The sequence below is a fragment of the Oncorhynchus keta genome, chromosome 28 (assembly GCF_023373465.1).
Source record: "Oncorhynchus keta strain PuntledgeMale-10-30-2019 chromosome 28, Oket_V2, whole genome shotgun sequence".
Taxonomy (NCBI): domain Eukaryota; kingdom Metazoa; phylum Chordata; class Actinopteri; order Salmoniformes; family Salmonidae; genus Oncorhynchus; species Oncorhynchus keta.
Window position 1 is genome coordinate 5,515,443 of NC_068448.1, and position 17,249 is coordinate 5,532,691.

General features: G+C 48.5%; 1 protein-coding gene across 1 annotated transcript in view; it reads left to right on the top strand.

Moving 5' to 3' along the window:
- The first annotated feature begins 337 nt into the window (after positions 1-337).
- Positions 338-17,249, top strand: part of LOC118359423 (laminin subunit alpha-5-like) — a 301,123-nt gene continuing 284,211 nt past the window's right edge. The window contains 2 exon segments of the mRNA XM_052484170.1: positions 338-953; positions 15,312-15,464. Coding sequence (XP_052340130.1) covers positions 660-953; positions 15,312-15,464 — 447 coding nt within the window. The 5' untranslated portion in view covers positions 338-659.

The following is a 17,249-nucleotide window of genomic DNA, read 5'->3' on the forward strand; positions in this document are numbered from 1 at the left end:
CCCCAACCTTAATAACTCCTAAATTGAACCTTTATTAAACCATAGCCTAGCTAACGTTAGCGAGCTACCTAATTTTAGCACCTAGCTGGAATTCATAACATACGTTTTCCGCAAATTCGTAACATAAAATACGATTTGTAATTAGTAACATATCATCCGAAATGGATGACGGACATCCACAAATTAATACATACCACACAAAACGCAACATATCATACTAAATGGAGTGTCTCGGATTTTACATACAGAATAATGAGAAATGCTCTGAGAACAGGTTGAGTTGGTACAGACTGACGCATCATATTCCCTACAGTAACCCGTGGCATTGAGCTATCCCGGTTCTCACACACGGTGCAGAGAGAGAGCGAGGAGTGGAGGGAGAGAGAGGACAGAATAGAGCTCAGCACAGATAGGTGCCCGCCCAAGCGAGAGACAGCCACCACAGCAACAGGCTTTCAGCGCACAGACAGCTCTCCACCGCTCAATGTTTCAACTTTCTATCGCTTTTACCACCGATTTCGACTTTTTAATAAATCAGGAAAGTTTATCACATCGGTTATTGTAGTTAATTGCTATTAGTTTTTTTTTCGGTAGTTTTTTTTCTCTAGCCCTGTCGTCTATTTATCTAACGAACTGCTGCAGAGCACCGGCAGGTGACTATGGCGAAGGGACGGGTGCTGGTGACTCTATCCCTGGCGGCTGGCGGCCCTACGCGGCTTGTTTTGCTGCTGGTATGTCCGCTAATCTGCGGCCTCTCGGCGCAGGGCCAGGAGCTGCCAACCAACCGGGTGAATGGCTACAGCCTGCACCCACCTTATTTTAACCTAGCGGAAGGGACCAAAGTCACGGCGACAGCGACCTGCGGAGAAGGGGACAACGGGCGGTCGATACGTGACTTGTACTGCAAGCTGGTCGGAGGGCCAGTGTCAGGGGACCCGAGTCAAACCATCCAGGTAAGAATTTAAAATACGTTTATAGTTTTTGTTGCGTCATTAAAATCAAGTCAGGCATTGGTAACGGGGCAATACACTTTTTTTTCTGCAACCTGTATTATGTATTTACTAACTTTAAACCAGACTTCTTTTAAATTAGTATTATTAGTGTAATATTTAAAGAAGTATAAGGTTTGCTATTTTCTGCACTTTCGTTAACACCTGTCTCCACATACCTCGGAGTGAGTGATCCGTGCGGTGAGAGCAACAGTGGTGTTGTTGCCGAGATAGGAGACTTTATGAATGAGTTATGAATGAGTTATAACTTATTCGTTATTAACTTCGTAATTAGCCTACCCGTAGTTTCTGAAAGAGATTGGTAGCTACACATACGCTAAAGCGGGAAATCACAATTAGAAACAATAACAAAACGTAACCCACCTCCTGTTTTGGTAAAACCGCTCTCAAATTAATAGACAAGAACTATGGCTGCAAAGAATGACCGTCCATTGACATCAGCGTTATAGTTTTAACCACGTTTTGAGTCTGCATAGTGTTTGCTTACATTTTTCTTTGTGTACAGACGATGGAGTAAAACAAGCTTCTATTTTGGGTTTGATGGGGTACAACAGTTCAATCGATTACAGGATTAATTGAATAAACAGCAGAGACTGAATGCAACATGGCTTTAAATTAACTCGTTTGGGAGTATGGCCTCATCTCAGAGGAATGGTCCGGAAAACAGATGATGAATGGCCTCATCACCAAATGCATTGGTACGGTATGAGGAGTTGTAACCATGACCTCATCACTATATGTATTGGTACAGTATGAGGAGGTGTAATGATGACCTCATCACTATATGTATTGGTACAGTATGAGGAGTTGTAATGATGACCTCACCACTATATGTATTGGTACAGTATGAGGAGTTGTAATGATGACCTCACCACTATATGTATTGGTACAGTATGAGGAGTTGTAATGATGACCTCATCGCTATATGTATTGGTACAGTATGAGGAGTTGTAATGATGACCTCACCACTATATGTATTGGTACAGTATGAGGAGGTGTAATGATGACCTCATCACTATATGTATTGGTACAGTATGACGAGGTGTAATGATGACCTCACCACTATATGTATTGGTACAGTATGAGGAGGTGTAACGATGACCTCACCACTATATGTATTGGTACAGTATGAGGAGGTATAATGATGACCTCATCACTATATATTATATATATTATATTATATATTATATATATATATTACTATACCCAACCACGATGCTATAATGCTACGTATGTTTGTTATTAGAACCCAACCACAATGCTATAATGCTACGTATGTTTGTTATTAGAACCCAACCACGATGCTATAATGCTACGTATGTTTGTTATTAGAACCCAACCACAATGCTATAATGCTACGTATGTTTGTTATTAGAACCCAACCACGATGCTATAATGCTACGTATGTTTGTACATAGAACACAACCACATGATGAGATCTGAGATCAGCCAACCATAGTAAAAGTGTTATGAAAACTGGGTGCTAACCAAGAACAAGCAGAAGTAAGGGAACCCATGTGGTGAAACCCATCACTGTGGTAGCCTGGTGAAACCCATCACTGTGGTAGCCTGGTGAAACCCATCGCTGTGGTAGCCTGGTGAAACCCATCACTGGGGTAGCCTGGTGAAACCCATCACTGTGGTAGCCTGGTGAAACCCATCACTGGGGTAGCCTGGTGAAACCCATCACTGGGGTAGCCTGGTGAAACCCATCACTGGGGTAGCCTGGTGAAACCCATCACTGGGGTAGCCTGGTGAAACCCATCACTGGGGTAGCCTGGTGAAACCCATCACTGGGGTAGCCTGGTGAAACCCATCACTGTGGTAGCCTGGTGAAACCCATCACTGGGGTAGCCTGGTGAAACCCATCACTGGGGTAGCCTGGTGAAACCCATCGCTGGGGTAGCCTGGTGAAACCCATCACTGGGGTAGCCTGGTGAAACCCATCACTGGGGTAGCCTGGTGAAACCCATCACTGGGGTAGCCTGGTGAAACCCATCACTGGGGTAGCCTGGTGAAACCCATCACTGGGGTAGCCTGGTGAAACCCATCACTGTGGTAGCCTGGTGAAACCCATCACTGGGGTAGCCTGGTGAAACCCATCACTGTGGTAGCCTGGTGAAACCCATCACTGGGGTAGCCTGGTGAAACCCATCACTGTGGTAGCCTGGTGAAACCCATCACTGTGGTAGCCTGGTGAAACCCATCACTGTGGTAGCCTGGTGAAACCCATCACTGGGGTAGCCTGGTGAAACCCATCACTGTGGTAGCCTGGTGAAACCCATCACTGTGGTAGCCTGGTGAAACCCATCACTGGGGTAGCCTGGTGAAACCCATCACTGTGGTAGCCTGGTGAAACCCATCACTGTGGTAGCCTGGTGAAACCCATCACTGTGGTAGCCTGGTGAAACCCATCACTGTGGTAGCCTGGTGAAACCCATCACTGTGGTAGCCTGGTGAAACCCATCACTGGGGTAGCCTGGTGAAACCCATCACTGGGGTAGCCTGGTGAAACCCATCACTGGGGTAGCCTGGTGAAACCCATCACTGGGGTAGCCTGGTGAAACCCATCACTGGGGTAGCCTGGTGAAACCCATCACTGTGGTAGCCTGGTGAAACCCATCACTGTGGTAGCCTGGTGAAACCCATCACTGTGGTAGCCTTCATTTGGAAACAGAAGGTGGTGACTGTGGAAACCGACCAGTGTTAAATGGGCAGGACGTTAGTAGCTTGCATAGAGAATAATTTCCCCAAATCAGTTGAGGCAAGATGTAACACTGTTCTTAGAAACTGAAGCTCCACCTGTAACTCTGAGTTGTTGTTTGTGTCGCACAGCTTTGCTTTATCTTGGCCAGGTAACAGTTGTAAATGAGAACTTGTTCTTAACTGGCCTACCTGGTTAAATAAAGGTGAAATAAAAAATAACAATGAACACAGGTATTCAGTGAAATGTGCAAACATGAGTCATCGGAGCACGCAGCAGTAGCATTTTGGCAGGGGTTTCATCCATGAGGAAATTAGGTAACCTTATTTAACAAAGAGCAACATTGTGTTGTTGATGTTGTGTTGTTGATGCTGGGTTATTGATGCTGGGTTATTGATGCTGGGTTACTGGTGCTGGGTTGTTGATGCTGGGTTGTTGATGCTGGGTTGTTGATGCTGGGTTGTTGATGCTGGGGTATTGGTGCTGGGTTAATGGTGCTGGGTTATTGATGCTGGGATATTGATGCTGGGTTATTGATGCTGGGTGCTGGGTTATTGATGCTGAGATATTGATGCTGGGTTATGGATGCTGGGTTGTTGATGCTGGGTTATTGGTGCTGGGTTGTTGATGCTGGGTTGTTGATGCTGGGTGCTGGGTTATTGATGCTGGGTTATTGGTGCTGGGTTATTGATGCTGGGATATTGATGCTGGGTTGTTGATGCTGGGTTATTGATGCTGGGTTATGGATGCTGGGTTGTTGATGCTGGGTTATTGGTGCTGGGTTGTTGATGCTGGGTTATTGGTGCTGGGTTATTGATGCTGGGTTGTTGATGCTGGGTTGTTGATGCTGGGTTATTGATGCTGGGTTGTTGATGCTGGGTTGTTGATGCTGGGTTATTGATGCTGGGTTATGGATGCTAGGTTGTTGATGCTGGGTTATTAGTGCTGGGTTGTTGATGCTGGGATATTGATGCTGGGTTATGGATGCTGGGTTGTTGATGCTGGGTTATTGGTGCTGGGATGTTGATGCTGGGTTGTTGATGCTGGGTGCTGGGTTATTGATGCTGGGATATTGATGCTGGGTTATATGTGCTGGGTTGTTGATGCTGGGTTGTTGATGCTGGGTTGTTGATGCTGGGTTGTTGATGCTGGGTTGTTGATGCTGGGTTATTGGTGCTGGGTTGTTGATGCTGGGTTATTGGAGCTGGGTTGTTGATGCTGGGTTGTTGATGCTGGGTTATTGATGTATGGTTATGGATGCTGGGTTATGGATGCTGGGTTGTTGATGCTGGGTTGTTGATGATGGGTTGTTGATACTGGGTTGTTGATACTGGGTTATGGATGCTGGGTTGTTGATGCTGAGTTATGGATGCTGGGTTGTTGATGCTGGGTTGTTGATGCTGGGTTGTTGATACTGGGTTATGGATGCTGGGTTGTTGATGCTGAGTTATGGATGCTGGGTTTTAGATGCTGGGTTGTTGATGTATGGTTATTGATGCTGGGTTGTTGATGCTGGGTTGTTGATGCTGGGTTATTGGTGCTGGGTTATTGATGCTGGGTTGTTGATGCTGGGTTTTTGATGTTGGGTTATTGATGCTGGGTTATGGATGCTGGGTTGTTGATGCTGGGTTATTGGTGCTGGGTTATTGATGCTGGGTTGTTGATGCTGGGTTATTGATGCTGGGTTATGGATGCTGGGTTATGGATGCTGGGTTATGGATGCTGGGATTTTGATGCTGGGTTGTTGATGCTGAGTTGTTGATGCTGGGTTGTTGATGCTGGGTTATTGAGATATGACCCAGCGGTACACAAGACTGGAATTGTAGTTTAGAAGGGGTGTGGCTTTCAGATAGTTATTTTTAGCCACCAGTGAGAGTAAATGTCATTGCTGTTCATCTGTTCTGTTGTATAGTTATCACATGTTAAGGTTCAACATCGAGGGGGGGGTGGAGAGGGAAATCAAATCTCCGACAATGTTTTCACTAGCATCCCAGATGCCTCCTCTTCACACATGGATGGACACACACACACACACACACACACACACACACACACACACACACACACACACACACACACACACACACACACACACACACACACACACACACACACACACACACACACACACACACACACACACACACACACACACACACACACACACACACACACACACACACACACACACACACACACACTCTCTCTTTCTCTCTCTCTCCCTTACTCTCTCTCTCTCTCTGGACATGACTAACTGACGGCTGCTTTATGAAATACATTATATATACAGAAGTATGTGGATTTGGCTATTTCAGCTGACAGGTGTATAAAATCAAATACACAGCCATGCAATCTCCATAGACAAACATTGGCAGTAGACTGGCCATACTGAAGATCACAGTGACTTTCAACGTGACACCGTTATAGTGGTAAGCCCCACAAGCTCACCGAACGGGACCGCAGAGTGCTGAAGCGGGTTAGCGCGTAAAAATCATCAGTGTTCTAAACAGAGTTCTAAACAGTGGAGGCTGTTATAGCAGCAATGTTCCAACATCTAGTGGAAAGCCTTCCCAGAAGAGTGGAGGCTGTTATAGCAGCAATGTTCCAACATCTAGTGGAAAGCCTTCCCAGAAGAGTGGAGGCTGTTATAGCAGCAATGTTCCAACATCAAGTGGAAAGCCTTCCCAGAAGAGTGGAGGCTGTTATAGCAGCAGTGTTCCAACATCTAGTGGAAAGCCTTCCCAGAAGAGTGGAGGCTGTTATAGCAGCAATGTTCCAACATCTAGTGGAAAGCCTTCCCAGAAGAGTGGAGGCTGTTATAGCAGCAATGTTCCAACATCTAGTGGAAAGCCTTCCCAGAAGAGTGGAGGCTGTTATAGCAGCAATGTTCCAACATCTAGTGGAAAGCCTTCCCAGAAGAGTGGAGGCTGTTATAGCAGCAATGTTCCAACATCTAGTGGAAAGCCTTCCCAGAAGAGTGGAGGCTGTTATAGCAGCAATGTTCCAACATCTAGTGGAAAGCCTTCCCAGAAGAGTGGAGGCTGTTATAGCAGCAATGTTCCAACATCTAGTGGAAAGCCTTCCCAGAAGAGTGGAGGCTGTTATAGCAGCAATGTTCCAACATCTAGTGGAAAGCCTTCCCAGAAGAGTGGAGGCTGTTATAGCAGCAATGTTCCAACATCTAGTGGAAAGCCTTCCCAGAAGAGTGGAGGCTGTTATAGCAGCAATGTTCCAACATCTAGTGGAAAGCCTTCCCAGAAGAGTGGAGGCTGTTATAGCAGCAATGTTCCAACATCTAGTGGAAAGCCTTCCCAGAAGAGTGGAGGCTGTTATAGCAGCAATGTTCCAACATCTAGTGGAAAGCCTTCCCAGAAGAGTGGAGGCTGTTATAGCAGCAATGTTCCAACATCTAGTGGAAAGCCTTCCCAGAAGAGTGGAGGCTGTTATAGCAGCAATGTTCCAACATCTAGTGGAAAGCCTTCCCAGAAGAGTGGAGGCTGTTATAGCAGCAATGTTCCAACATCTAGTGGAAAGCCTTCCCAGAAGAGTGGAGGCTGTTATAGCAGCAATGTTCCAACATCTAGTGGAAAGCCTTCCCAGAAGAGTGGAGGCTGTTATAGCAGCAATGTTCCAACATCTAGTGGAAAGCCTTATGGAGGCTGTTATAGCAGCAATGTTCCAACATCTAGTGGAAAGCCTTCCCAGAAGAGTGGAGGCTGTTATAGCAGCAATGTTCCTACATCTAGTGGAAAGCTTTCCCAGAAGAGTGGAGGCTGTTATAGCAGCAATGTTCCAACATCTAGTGGAAAGCCTTCCCAGAAGAGTGGAGGCTGTTATAGCAGCAATGTTCCAACATCTAGTGGAAAGCCTTCCCAGAAGAGTGGAGGCTGTTATAGCAGCAATGTTCCAACATCTAGTGGAAAGCCTTCCCAGAAGAGTGGAGGCTGTTATAGCAGCAATGTTCCAACATCTAGTGGAAAGCCTTCCCAGAAGAGTGGAGGGTTATAGCAGCAATGTTCCAACATTAGTGGAAAGCCTTCCCAGCAAGGCTGTTTAGCAGCAACATCTAGTGGAAAGCCTTCCCAGAAGAGTGGAGGCTGTTATAGCAGCAATGTTCCAACATCTAGTGGAAAGCCTTCCCAGAAGAGTGGAGGCTGTTATAGCAGCAATGTTCCAACATCTAGTGGAAAGCCTTCCCAGAAGAGTGGAGGCTGTTATAGCAGCAATGTTCCAACATCTAGTGGAAAGCCTTCCCAGAAGAGTGGAGGCTGTTATAGCAGCAATGTTCCAACATCTAGTGGAAAGCCTTCCCAGAAGAGTGGAGGCTGTTATAGCAGCAATGTTCCAACAAGTGGAAAGCCTTCCCAGAAGAGTGGAGGCTGTTATAGCAGCAATGTTCCAACATCTAGTGGAAAGCCTTCCCAGAAGAGTGGAGGCTGTTATAGCAGCAATGTTCCAACATCTAGTGGAAAGCCTTCCCAGAAGAGTGGAGGCTGTTATAGCAGCAATGTTCCAACATCTAGTGGAAAGCCTTCCCAGAAGAGTGGAGGCTGTTATAGCAGCAATGTTCCAACATCTAGTGGAAAGCCTTCCCAGAAGAGTGGAGGCTGTTATAGCAGCAATGTTCCAACATCTAGTGGAAAGCCTTCCCAGAAGAGTGGAGGCTGTTAGCAAGAGGGGGGGAACCAACACAATTAATGTCCGTGATTTTTCAATGAGATGCTCGTACGAGCAGGTGTCCACATACTTTTGGTCATCTAGTGTATGACTTTTATGTCAAATAAAAAAAAGGTTACATTCTGTAACAGGTTCTCCAGACCAGCCTATTCACAGGACTGACCTGTCCTGACCTGTCCTGACCTGTCCTGACCTGTCCTGACCTGCCTATTCACAGGACTGACCTGTCCTGACCTGTCCTGACCAGCCTATTCACAGGACTGACCTGTCCTGACCTGCCTATTCACAGGACTGACCTGTCCTGACCTGTCCTGACCAGCCTATTCACAGGACTGACCTGTCCTGACCAGCCTATTCACAGGACTGACCTGTCCTGACCTGTCCTGACCAGCCTATTCACAGGACTGACCTGTCCTGACCTGTACTGACCAGCCTATTCACAGGACTGACCTGTCCTGACCTGTCCTGACCAGCCTATTCACAGGACTGACCTGTCCTGACCTGTACTGACCAGCCTATTCACAGGACTGACCTGTCCTGACCTGTCCTGACCAGCCTATTCACAGGACTGACCTGTCCTGACCTGTCCTGACCTGTCCTGACCTGCCTATTCACAGGACTGACCTGTCCTGACCTGTCCTGACCTGTCCTGACCCGCCTGTTCACAGGACTGACCTGTCCTGACCTGTCCTGACCTGTACTGACCTGCCTATTCACAGGACTGACCTGTCCTGACCTGTCCTGACCAGCCTATTCACAGGACTGACCTGTCCTGACCTGTCCTGACCTGTACTGACCTGCCTATTCACAGGACTGACCTGTCCTGACCTGTCCTGACCAGCCTATTCACAGGACTGACCTTTCCTGACCTGTCCTGACCTGCCTATTCACAGGACTGACCTGTCCTGACCTGTCCTGACCTGTACTGACCAGCCTATTCACAGGACTGACCTGTCCTGACCTGTACTGACCAGCCTATTCTGACCAGCCAATCCCGTAGTGACCTGTCCTGAACTGTCTTGACCTGTCTTGACCCGTAGTGACCTGTCCTGAACTGTCTTGACCCGTAGTGACCTGTCCTGAACTGTCTTTACCTGTCCTGATCCGTAGTGACCTGTCCTGAACTGTCTTGACCTGTCCTGACCTGTGAAAAAAGTTTTTTTGTGTGGTTTTTTTGTTGTTGAATTTGACCCCTTTTTCTCCCCAATTTCGTGGTGTTAGTAGTTACGATCTTGTCTCATCGCTACAACCCTCGTACGGGCTCGGGAGAGACGAAGGTTGAAAGTCATGCGTCCTCCGATACACAACCCAACCAAACCACACTGCTTCTTTACACAGCGCGCATCCAACCCGGAAGCCAGCCGCACCAATGTGTCGGAGGAAACACTGTGCACCTAGCGACCTGGTCAGCGTGCACTGCGCCCGGCCCGCCACAGGAGTCGCTAGTGCGTCGGGCCAAGCCCTCCCTAACCCGGATAACGTTAAGCCAATTGTGCGTCGCCCCACGGACCTTCCGGTCGCGGCCGGTTACGACAGAGCGCGAACCCAGGGACTCTGATATGCACAGCTGGCACTGCAGTACAGCGCCCTTAACCACTGCGCCACCCAAACTGTGAACTTTTGTCTGCTGCAACAGATTATAGATTAATATTGGGTTAACAGGTTGTCATTTGTTCGATGCTATTCAATAGAAATATTGAAGAACATCGGCAATAATGGAACAATGATGCGCCGGCAACAACTGAAGTTTAATCTTAACTCGAAAATGTTCTCTTTTTGTCAGATGAGCCAACTAAGTGTAAAGAAGAGGAATAAGACAGAGACACAGAGACAGAGACACGGAGACAGAGACACAGAGACAGAGACACGGAGACAGAGACACGGAGACAGAGACACAGAGACAGAGACACGGAGACAGAGACACGGAGACAGAGACACGGAGACAGAGACAGAGACACGGAGACAGAGACAGAGACACGGAGACAGAGACACAGAGACAGAGACACGGAGACAGAGACACGGAGACAGAGACACAGAGACAGAGACACGGAGACAGAGACAGAGACACGGAGACAGAGACAGAGACACGGAGACAGAGACACAGAGACAGAGACACGGAGACAGAGACAGAGACACGGAGACAGAGACAGAGACACGGAGACAGAGACACAGAGACAGAGACACGGAGACAGAGACACGGAGACAGAGACACAGAGACAGAGACACGGAGACAGAGACAGAGACACGGAGACAGAGACAGAGACACGGAGACAGAGACACAGAGACAGAGACACGGAGACAGAGACACGGAGACAGAGACACAGAGACAGAGACACGGAGACAGAGACAGAGACACGGAGACAGAGACAGAGACACGGAGACAGAGACACAGAGACAGAGACACGGAGACAGAGACACGGAGACAGAGACACAGAGACAGAGACACGGAGACAGAGACAGAGACACGGAGACAGAGACAGAGACACGGAGACAGAGACACAGAGACAGAGACACGGAGACAGAGACAGAGACACGGAGACAGAGACAGAGACACGGAGACAGAGACACAGAGACAGAGACACGGAGACAGAGACACGGAGACAGAGACACAGAGACAGAGACACGGAGACAGAGACAGAGACACGGAGACAGAGACAGAGACACGGAGACAGAGACACAGAGACAGAGACACGGAGACAGAGACACGGAGACAGAGACACAGAGACAGAGACACGGAGACAGAGACAGAGACACGGAGACAGAGACAGAGACACGGAGACAGAGACACAGAGACAGAGACACGGAGACAGAGACACGGAGACAGAGACACAGAGACAGAGACACGGAGACAGAGACAGAGACACGGAGACAGAGACAGAGACACGGAGACAGAGACACAGAGACAGAGACACGGAGACAGAGACACGGAGACAGAGACACGGAGACAGAGACACGGAGACAGAGACAGAGACACAGAGACAGAGACACGGAGACAGAGACACGGAGACAGAGACACGGAGACAGAGACAGAGACACGGAGACAGAGACACGGAGACAGAGACACGGAGACAGAGACACGGAGACAGAGACACAGAGACAGAGACACGGAGACAGAGACAGAGACACAGAGACAGAGACACAGAGACAGAGACACGGAGACAGAGACACGGAGACAGAGACACAGAGACAGAGACACGGAGACAGAGACACGGAGACAGAGACACGGAGACAGAGACACGGAGACAGAGACAGAGACACGGAGACAGAGACACGGAGACAGAGACACGGAGACAGAGACACGGAGACAGAGACACGGAGACAGAGACACGGAGACAGAGACACGGAGACAGAGACACGGAGACAGAGACAGAGACACGGAGACAGAGACACGGAGACAGAGACACGGAGACAGAGACAGAGACACGGAGACAGAGACACGGAGACAGAGACACGGAGACAGAGACACGGAGACAGAGACACGGAGACAGAGACACGGAGACAGAGACACGGAGACAGAGACACGGAGACAGAGACACAGAGACAGAGACACGGAGACAGAGACACGGAGACAGAGACACGGAGACAGAGACAGAGACACGGAGACAGAGACACGGAGACAGAGACACGGAGACAGAGACACGGAGACAGAGACACGGAGACAGAGACACGGAGACAGAGACAGAGACACGGAGACAGAGACACGGAGACAGAGACACGGAGACAGAGACAGAGACACGGAGACAGAGACACGGAGACAGAGACACGGAGACAGAGACACGGAGACAGAGACACGGAGACAGAGACAGAGACACGGAGACAGAGACACAGAGACAGAGACACGGAGACAGAGACACAGAGACAGAGACACAGAGACAGAGACACGGAGACAGAGACAGAGACACGGAGACAGAGACACGGAGACAGAGACACGGAGACAGAGACACGGAGACAGAGACAGAGACACGGAGACAGAGACACGGAGACAGAGACACGGAGACATAGACACGGAGACAGAGACACAGAGACAGAGACACGGAGACAGAGACACGGAGACAGAGACAGAGAGACAGAGACACGGAGACAGAGACAGAGACACAGAGACAGAGACACAGAGACAGAGACACGGAGACAGAGACACGGAGACAGAGACACAGAGACAGAGACACGGAGACAGAGACACGGAGACAGAGACACGGAGACAGAGACAGAGACACGGAGACAGAGACACAGAGACAGAGACACGGAGACAGAGACAGAGACAGAGACACGGAGACAGAGACACGGAGACAGAGACACGGAGACAGAGACACGGAGACAGAGACAGAGACACGGAGACAGAGACACAGAGACAGAGACACGGAGACAGAGACACGGAGACAGAGACACAGAGACAGAGACACGGAGACAGAGACACGGAGACAGAGACACGGAGACAGAGACAGAGACACGGAGACAGAGACACAGAGACAGAGACACGGAGACAGAGACACGGAGACAGAGACACAGAGACAGAGACACAGAGACAGAGACAGAGACACGGAGACAGAGACACGGAGACAGAGACACGGAGACAGAGACACAGAGACAGAGACACGGAGACAGAGACAGAGACACGGAGACAGAGACACGGAGACAGAGACACGGAGACAGAGACACGGAGACAGAGACACGGAGACAGAGACACGGAGACAGAGACACGGAGACAGAGACACGGAGACAGAGACACGGAGACAGAGACACGGAGACAGAGACACGGAGACAGAGACACGGAGACAGAGACACGGAGACAGAGACACGGAGACAGAGACACGGAGACAGAGACACGGAGACAGAGACACGGAGACAGAGACGGGAGACAGAGACACGGAGACAGAGACACGGAGACAGAGACACGGAGACAGAGACACGGAGACAGAGACACAGAGACAGAGACACGGAGACAGAGACACGGAGACAGAGACACGGAGACAGAGACACGGAGACAGAGACAGAGACAGAGACACGGAGACAGAGACACGGAGACAGAGACACAGAGACAGAGACACGGAGACAGAGACACGGAGACAGAGACACGGAGACAGAGACACGGAGACAGAGACACGGAGACAGAGACACGGAGACAGAGACACGGAGACAGAGACACGGAGACAGAGACACGGAGACAGAGACAGAGACACGGAGACAGAGACACGGAGACAGAGACACGGAGACAGAGACACGGAGACAGAGACACGGAGACAGAGACACGGAGACAGAGACAGAGACACGGAGACAGAGACACGGAGACAGAGACACGGAGACAGAGACACGGAGACAGAGACACGGAGACAGAGACACGGAGACAGAGACACAGAGACAGAGACACGGAGACAGAGACACGGAGACAGAGACACAGAGACAGAGACACGGAGACAGAGACACGGAGACAGAGACACGGAGACAGAGACACAGAGACAGAGACACGGAGACAGAGACACGGAGACAGAGACACGGAGACAGAGACACGGAGACAGAGACACGGAGACAGAGACACGGAGACAGAGACACGGAGACAGAGACACGGAGACAGAGACACGGAGACAGAGACACGGAGACAGAGAGACAGAGAGACATAGAAACAGAGTAAGAGAGACAGAGAGAGAGAGACACGTGGACACAGAGACAGAGAGAGAGACACGGAGACAGAGACAGAGACACGGAGACAGAGACACGGAGACAGAGACACGGAGACAGAGACACGGAGACAGAGACAGAGAGACAGAGAGACATAGAAACAGAGTAAGAGAGACAGAAACAGAGACAGAGAGAGAGACACATGGACACAGAGACAGAGAGAGAGAGACACATGGACACAGAGACAGAGAGACAGAGAGACATAGAAACAGAGTAAGAGAGACAGAAACAGAGACAGAGAGAGAGACACGTGGACAGAGAGACAGAGAGAGAGACACGTGGACACAGAGAGACAGAGAGACAGAGAGACATAGAAACAGAGAAAGAGAGACAGAAACAGAGACAGAGAGAGAGACACATGGACACAGAGACAGAGAGACAGAGAGAGAGAGACACGTGGACACAGAGACAGAGAGAGAGACACGTGGACACAGAGACAGAGAGACAGAGAGAGAGAGACACGTGGACACAGAGACAGAGAGACAGAAACAGAGACAGAGAGACAGAAACAGAGACAGAGAGAGAGAGACACACGTGGACACAGAGACAGAGAGACAGAGAGACAGAGAGAGAGAGACACGTGGACACAGAGACAGAGAGAGAGACACATGGACACAGAGTAAGAGAGACAGAAACAGAGACAGAGAGAGAGACACATGGAGACAGAGAGACATAGAAACAGAGAAAGAGAGACAGAGACAGAGAGAGAGACACATGGACACATGGACACAGAGACAGAGAGAGAGACAGAAACAGAGACAGAGAGAGAGACAGGGAATCAGAGAGACAGTGAATCAGAGAGACAGTGAATCAGAGAGACAGTGAATCAGAGAGACAGTGAATCAGAGAGACAGAGAATCAGAGAGACAGAGAGAGAGACAGAAACAGAGACAGAGAGAGAGACAGTGAATCAGAGAGACAGTGAATCAGAGAGACAGAGAATAAGAGAGACAGTGAATCAGAGAGACAGTTACTTATCTATTTCACTGGCTTTGGCAATTTAAACATATGTTTCCCATGCCAATAAAGCTCTTTGAATTAAATTAAATTGAGAGAGAGAAGAGAGAGAGAGAGAATTGAGCCTTTAGACTTGTTGTTTTAGAAGCGAAATGTCACCCGAGAATTCTGCTCAATACTCCATTGAGGTCATTGTCTTGGTTCTGTGATAAGGAATGATTGAAGTCAATATGTGAATGATGTATACACCCTCCCTAAACTTCTAAACTCAGTGGTCTGTGCGTCCTCAGGGTCAGTACTGTGACACCTGCGCCATGGGGGACAGTGACAGAGCCCATCCCATCTCCAATGCCATCGACGGGACAGAGAGGTGGTGGCAGAGCCCTCCTCTCTCCCGCAGCACAGAGTTCAACCAGGTCAACGTTACCCTGGACCTGGGTCAGGTAAGACATTATACTTTACATGCACACACACACACACACACACACACACACACACACACACACACACACACACACACACACACACACACACACACACACACACACACACACACACACACACACACACACACACACACACACACACACACACACACACACACACACACACACAACTCTACTTCTTTCTCTCTCACGTATCTGTCATTGTGTGTTGTGTTGTCACTGTAACCTACTGTTAGACTGTACCACCTGTCATCTGATGCACCACACAGAGCTGTGTTCTTTTGTTGTTTCTGTGGAGGTGTACAGTTACACCTGGAAACTGCTCTTCTCTTCTCCTCTCTGTTATCCTCTGTCTCTCTCTCTCTCTCTCTCTCTCTCTCTCTCTCTCTCTCTCTCTCTCTCTCTCTCTCTCTCTCTCTCTCTCTCTCTGTCTCTCTCTGTCTCTGTCTCTCTCTGTCTCTCTCTGTCTCTGTCTCTCTCTGTCTCTCTCTCTCTCTCTCTGTCTCTCTCTCTCTGTCTCTCTCTCTCTCTCTGTCTCTCTGTCTCTCTCTCTCTCTCTCTCTCTCTCTCTCTCTCTCTCTCTCTCTCTCTCTCTCTCTCTCTCTCTCTCTCTTTCTCTCTGCCTCTCTCTCTCTCTGTCTCTCTCTCTCTCTTTTCCCCCTTGTGTTCAGAGAGAAGGAGTCCTGATCCCCCTGTTCATGTCCTTCTATTCATTCTGATCTGTCTCTCTCTCTCTGTCTCTCTCGCTCGCTCTCTCTCTCTCTCTCTCTCTCTCTCTCTCTCGCTCTCTCTCTCTCTCTGTCAATTCAATTCAATTCAATTCAAGGGCTTTATTGGCATGGTAAACATGTGTTAACATTACCAAAGCAAGTGAGGTAGATAATATATAAAGTGAATATATAAAGTGAAAAACAATAAAAATTAACAGTAAATATTACACATACAGAAGTTTCAAAACAATGAAGACATTACAAATGTCATATTATATATATATACAGTGTTTTAACAATGTACAAATGGTTAAAGGACAGAAGATAAAATAAATAAGCATAAATATGGGTTGTATTTACAATGGTGCGTGTTCTTCACTGGTTGCCCTTTTCTCGTGGCAACAGGTCACAAATCTTGCTGCTGCGATGGCACACTGTGGTATTTCACCCAGTAGATATGGGAGTTTATCAAAATTGGATTTGTTTTTGAATTCTTTGTGGATCTGTGTAATCTGAGGGACATATGTGTCTCTAATATGGTCATACATTGGGCAGGAGGTTAGGAAGTGCAGCTCAGTTTCCACCTCATTTTGTGGGTAGTGAGCACATAGCCTGTCTTCTCTTGAGAGCCATGTCTGCCTACTGCGGCCTTTCTCAATAGCAAGGCTATGCTCACTGAGTCTGTACATAGTCAAACTTTCCTTAATTTTGGGTCAGTCACAGTGGTCAGGTATTCTACCACTGTGTACTCTCTGTTTAGGGCCAAATAGCATTCTAGTTTGCTCTGTTTTTTTGTTAATCCTTTTCAATGTGTCAAGTAATTATCTTTTAGTTTTTTCATGATTTGCTTGGGTCTAATTATGTTGCTGTCCTGGGGCTCTGTGGGGTGTGTTTGTGAACAGAGCCCCAGGACCAGCTTGCTTAGGGGACTCTTCTCCAGGTTCATCTCTCTGTCGGTGATGGCTTTGTTATGGAAGGTTTGGGAATCACTTCCTTTTAGGTGGTTGTAGAATTTAACTGCTTTTTTTTCTGGATATTGATAAATACCGTGTATCGGCCTAATTCTGCTCTG